The 6,257-nt window shown below is 43.8% G+C and overlaps 1 protein-coding gene across 2 annotated transcripts in view; it reads right to left on the reverse strand.

Annotated features, from left to right (window-relative positions):
- Nucleotides 1-3,974, reverse strand: part of NID1 (nidogen 1) — a 52,983-nt gene extending 49,009 nt beyond the window's left edge. The window contains exon 1 of one of the 2 annotated variants that reach the window (XM_052674105.1): nucleotides 3,948-3,974. In XM_052674105.1, coding sequence (XP_052530065.1) covers nucleotides 3,948-3,959 — 12 coding nt within the window. In that variant the 5' untranslated portion in view covers nucleotides 3,960-3,974. Of the gene's footprint in view, nucleotides 1-3,538; nucleotides 3,638-3,947 lie in introns of those variants that run through there. The other variant, XM_052674114.1, reaches the window with a different exon arrangement.
- Between the last annotated feature and the right edge of the window lie 2,283 nt (nucleotides 3,975-6,257).

The raw sequence follows: 6,257 nt of genomic DNA on the forward strand, positions 1-6,257 counted from the left end.
CTGGTGACTGCTTTGCAACAGAACCGGCTTGGAAGGGCTGCTAGTTGGGACAGGAACCCACCTGCCTGCACACAACTCGAGGCAGAAGCCTGCAACTGCTTCTGCATCTCTTCCAGGGGAGCTTTATGGAGAAAGCAGGCATCTCCAAAGTCAGTACGAAAAAAGAAAGCCAAACAAAACCAAACAGATGTTGTTAGGACACACTGAGACGGAGGGAGGAAAAAGAAGCTGTGACCTGTCTCACTCTAGTCACTCCTTCTGAGGCGACGAGCAGAAGCAAGCCCACTGCTTCTCTGGGCCCAGGGCTCCTACTCAACCCCAGACGTTGCCCGTACACGTGGATAACCCTAACGGCACCAGCTGCCCTCGGGGCCGCGTTACGCTCCCCGGGTGCGTCCTCGTCAGACACAGCCCGGTCCTCCGTCGCTAGGGGGCGCTGTGGTGCCGCAGCGCTGGCGGCCCGCTGAGCTGGCGTCGACATTTTGGGGCGCTGCTGGAGGGAGAGGTTTCCTGCATGAACGTCATGGAAGAGTGAATGGCAGCGGGCCCTGCAAGTCAGCCGGCAGCAGGAGGGCAACAGCACAAGCACGTACCTATCAGCGTGCGATACTGCATTCAGAGGATGCATGCACGTGAAGCGAGGAGGGTGCTGTCGGCCGAATCTTTGTTAGATGCTGAACGCACAGCAGCTGTGAACTGCAGTTTGCTCCCTGGTTTCAGTCCTGGAGTTGCATGTTTCTCAGCTCCTTACAGATGCCTTATGTACAGATTCGTTAGTAAACAAAGAAGCCTCATCCTGCAGAAACTCACTCCTGAGCAATAGGTTTGACCAATAGTTCAACAGTTCTCTACCCTCTGCAGAGCTACAGCACATTGAAATTCCAGGCTCCATCATCTGCTGCCAGCCAATCTGGTTACCATTTTCTGCCCCCCACCCCTCCCTTTTTTTTTTTTTTTTTTTTTAAATCCCAGAATGGCCATGCTGAAGTTCTGTAGGCCTCTCACCACCAACAACAAAAAAAGTGTCTTGATGACTATTCCAAGGGCAATTCTACTGCTGAAAAGTTTCTCCAGTGCCAATCCAGAGGGCTCCCTTGTCAAAAACAGCCTGCAAAGGCAGAGGAAACATGAGGCTGCTCCCTAGCATTGCACAGCTCTCTGAGCTCACCTGGCTGTTAGCACTCCTTAGAGCAGCTTTAGGATACTGAGGTTAAAAGAATACAAAACCCTTTAGGCAATAATTGTAGAAGCAGTGAGCAAGATTCAGGTCCTTTTCTTCCAGAGTTGATATCCAGCTGTCTGAACTGGCAAATAATCCAGGCTGAAACAGATAATTTCTAACATGTGGGACTTTGTTAACTGGGAAACAGATGCTTCATATTGTCTAATTATTAGAAACCAAGCGAAGAAAATAAATAGATTTTCTTTGTTGGTTGTAACTAAAAAAAATCATCCTTGCTTATATAGGCTTTTCTTTTTTAAAGGCTTTTATGAAGAGAAGATGTTCTCTGCCAGGACGTGTTGTAGGTTATAGGAAATGCCAGACAGAAGAGTAAGCAATCCTTAGCACTGCTCTATCTGTCCTCTCTTTTCTAGTCACCTCATACCCAGCTAACTGAAATACCTAAGGGAATTCCCACTGCAGAGAAGTACCTAGTTTCTGTAGTTCCTCTTTTAGGTGTCTTTCCTATTGGGGGGAGGGGAGATTGCAAAGAATGGATAAACCCTAAAGCAGAGGAAGTGCTGAAGGCTAGCAGAGGGGAGGATGTATATACTACTTCAGCTGTTGAGGATTTAATGCCTCTGAGTTACAGAAGCACTCAGGAAACCGAAGGCTAGAAGAACTATTTAAACAGTGAAAAGGAAGAAATCTTTTTCAGGGCTTTTTAGTCTTACATCTACAGAATGTTGAGATTTCTGTTAATCTGCAAGGAACATACAGCACAGACAGAAATTTCAGAGTTTAAGACTTCTTACTGATATGGAATGAAGAATTCATCTATGAGATTGAGTTTGCTCTTATTGCATGTTGTGCAATGGGGAATTCTGCAGAAGGGACCAAAATAAGTTTATAATCAGCTAATAGAGGCTAAAGTCCAACATAGAACAAAGGCTTGAAAGTTCCAATGCATCTATAATAGAATCTGTCCCTTTCTAGTTTCCACTAGTTGAATAACATGTTTAATTCTCCTAGAAGTTTGTTTCTCTGGTCTAGTACCAAATGAAGTTATCAAACCACATATTTCTTGCTTTAGAGCTACTTTAATTACTCTGATTAGTATGTAAGGGTGAGGTCCTGCACTTGGTGCATAGGCATTATTTCATTGGAAGCCAGTCGAAGTGTTGGATGCCTTAAGGATTAGAACCCCACATTTGTACTGTTGTACGCCACTGTATGACCTAAATGAGATTAGAATAATAAATCCTGATTTATTATAGGGCTTTATTTAGATACATTTTGAGTACGAGGGTCTGTGTCAGGATTAATTATGAAATGTAGCGTGCCCCAGCACTGAGAAAGCTTAACAACACAAGGACATTTTTTCCCTTGAGAGCACTAGTTCCCAGCCTTCTGTCTGGCTTTCGTCAGCATTGCTAAGTGTTGAATGGCCCAGAGATGCTAGATCCCGAAGATGGTGACGTAGTCTGTGACTTGGACATAAGCCCACAGTGAGTGAAGGATGGAAGTATCCCATTGGCAGCCTGAGTAATCATTCTCTGCAATGCAGTAGCATTCGAAAAGCATCCAATAAGGTTTTCAGAAGTCAGAAATAAATGAGAAGTTACTGTTTCAGGATTTATGTACTGTGTTTGAGCAGACACTAGTTGAGGTACCTACCCAGTAGTTAAGACAGGTTCCCTCACCTTTTGCAAAGGAAAGTCCCTTCTTCTCAGTTTTGTAGCCCCCAGCTCTCATCAGGAAGCCTGATACCTTATCATACAGCACACCAAATTACAGTGGCCTTAGTATTTGACGCAGAAGGTGCGTGCTTGCACAACAGTTAAATTCATCCAGCTTAATAGCCATACTACTACAGGCTTAAGAGGAATTTGCCCTTCCAAGTAGTAATTTAACCAGAACAGGAAGGAGGTGGAAATTAAAGTTAGTGAACTTCAAGGGTATGGGATACAAACTTAAGAACGAAGGTTTAAGTGCTGCAGTAAATCCAGGTGCATTCAATCAACATGAATTACACAGTATCTTTACTTTCCTCTAAATCCTAATACTCCCAGTCTCAGTCAGCTGGCTGACCAATCCATCTACAGCAGATTTCTATTCCACTTGCTCAAAGATTCTTTACTCTGTTCTCAAAATTTAAGCCACGGGAATCAGGTACTGGAAGAAATACAATCTGAGAAATCAAGAAGCCTCAAAAGGATGAAAAGCCTCCCAGTGCAGCTGAGAAAAAATTCTCTGGGTTACCACATGCTACAATTGGAAAGATCAACGCGGTGGATATGGCAATACAGGAAGTGTAAAAACAAAGCAATTAGTGAGAATGGAAAGGTGTTACAAAGAAAAACTAAAGGCGCTCACCTGTCACAAAAGATCAAGGCTAACAGAGAAAACTCCACACAGGAGGAATCTCCAACCAGAGACCCTTCCCTAGTGGCAGTCAGCCCTTAAATGAGATCTAAGAGAGGTGCAGCCAGGCTCCACCCCTTCTGGTCACAGAGCTGAATTGCCTTCACCTGCGCTCCCAGGGCTGACCAGGTCCTTTCCCCAGTGATTCAGGCCATGACTCGACAGTTCCACACACCACAGTATAGAATCAAATACAAAGATGGTTCAGGGTCTAACAAAATGTTGAATTACTTTTTTTTCTTCACTTCCTAGAAGTGCTCATTTCTGCCAAACCCCTTCTAAAAGGCTTTTAAATTCTACACGCAACATGGTGGGAGTCCTTGGGTGCATGTAGCACACAGTGATTCACTCACAGTCTTACCAGCAAGTTCATTAAATACAAGTGACATTAAAGACAAGAGCCTTAGACCTCTGCACAGGAGCAGAGCAACACTTCAACTTGCAGAATCCAGATGCTTTGTTATATACTTTTGATCATTTCAAGTCAAATTGCAGCGTGACAGGCTGGCTTATCAACCTTTTGAACCCTCAAGCTCCACTCAGGTTTATTCGTTTGGACAGTGACCCTTAGAAAGAAAACAGTAATGCAAACAGATCCTTTGGAATTGCCTAACATCTCTCAACAGCTGGCTGAGCTTTTAAAGGGCTGGAAGGCTGCATGAGTAGGCCTATGAAGAAGTTTCTTGTAATGTTACAAAGCAGTTTCTCAATGAAGTTTGGGTCAACTGTCAGCAAGGACAAAAGGCTGTGACACTGTGCGACCACTGCTCTTTGCAGGAGTCCCTTGACAACTCCTGTCTGGGAGCAGCAGCTGTCTTTATCCATTTACAACATGCTGCTCCTGGATTGTGAGTGGGCAATCATCTCTGCAGGGGCACTAATTGAAACCAGCGCTTTGTTGACTGGAAACATCTTCCAGCTTCTCTGTACATTTTATAGTATATTTCAGACATGTGTGTGATTTTGAACATCCTGGTGTTTTGCTGATGGCGTGTTATGGAAGCCTCTACCTTCATTTAGCAAGTTAGAGTCTTATGGCACAAGCTGTTGTTATAAGTCTCTGCTAAAAAGCAGTAGAGGGCTCATCACCACCATAGCAATGTTAGCCACAAGTATGGTCAGAAAGTTTGTGCTGAGAGCAGGGTGGTGTGTAACCTGCTGAATTTATTGTCACTGAAGTCTGGCCCCAGATAGAATGTGTGTGTGCTGGGGTTGCAGAGATGGATGGATGCTTATGGCAGCCTATCAGCAGAACTGGGAAAGGCTAGGAAGAAGCTTTCCTTTTTTTCTAGAAGGAAGTATGTATCAGTGTAGGGGAGACCTTTTTCTGGTCTAGGAGACAGAACCTTTCCAGTATGTAGCAAAATAACTTTTTTATTTTTTTGTATTTTGTCTGTTGTACCTGTTGTCTAAACTCCTGTCCAGGCTCTATCTTCCCCACCTCTGCCTATTGAGTACAGATAGCTTGCTTCAGTAACAGCTTTGCTTCCTGTGATCTAGACTGAGTCAGTTTTGTTGTTGTTTTTTTTTTTTAATCTGGGCAATATGCAGGATCTAGGAGCAGGTGCTAATTTAAAACAAAGCCCGAGTTTACTTATGTTGAAGTTATAAAATTCTCGTTCCATGCAAGCTGAAACATATCTGTATATGTACATGATTCTCAGTGTTTTGACACTTCATATCCTCACTCCTCTTTCCTGTCACTCACTGTGCGCTCTGTGTGTTCTGTACTTTGTCCAGCCTACACAACCACCTGGTGCTGTGAATCCCACTTCTTCCAGGGGCTGCTCATCCAGGATTCCCAGTGCTGACTCCTCCTGGTAAGGGTCTTCAAATCTTACCTAGGCGCCTTAGTAGAAATGACCTAGTTGACAGAAAGAGTGAGAACCCGCAGATCCCCTTCCTGTCAACAGGAGCTGACTTTGCTTGGTACCTTTAAAATCGAGCCACTTATATTTCAGTACATAAGCATGGGTTTTGGGACAGAGTCTTAAGTGTTAGGTGTGGATGTTTTTAGGGGAGGATGAGCTTCAATGGAAGATCTTTTTAAGGCATTATCCAAACATATACACTGTAACTATATTAATAAGCACGGTTATAATACTTGTCTTTTTCAACAAAACAGTACTACTGAACTCCTTTTATGGCGAGGCATTAATAATTTGTGTAATTATCATAGTTATTGCCCTGTGCCAGTATCAGCATCTCCATGCTTTGTACTGAACGTTGTATTAGTCTTTCCTGCACGAGGAACTCCTTGCTAAAGGAATCTGTTCTCACTGTTCACTAGAAAGGCCAGGTCCTCCCCAGAGATTGTTCTAGGTAAGAAATACTTCTCATAAGCAGCTTGCTGTAAATGGTGGAACAGAACATGACAGTGCTCCTATCGTATAGCTAACATCTATCTCAAAAAAAAGAAACCACCTTGTTATTCAGTGATATATGTGATCTAGAGATACATTAAGTGTTTCCATCGTTCTGCAAATATCTAAACCACCAAGTTTCAGTTCTCGCTTCTCACCCCCATGAGTCAAAGCCAGCAGACTGCCTTAGCACCTATTCATGTATAGATTTAATCCCAGGGGCACGTCTGCACACTTGCAAGAAGGAGTGTCTGGTCAGCTGTTGTTGCCACAGTGATAGCACACACAAGCAGTAACCAAGAAGAAGA

Source organism: Tympanuchus pallidicinctus, unplaced genomic scaffold (assembly GCF_026119805.1).
Source record: "Tympanuchus pallidicinctus isolate F22 unplaced genomic scaffold, pur_lepc_1.0 scaffold1, whole genome shotgun sequence".
NCBI lineage: Eukaryota > Metazoa > Chordata > Aves > Galliformes > Phasianidae > Tympanuchus > Tympanuchus pallidicinctus.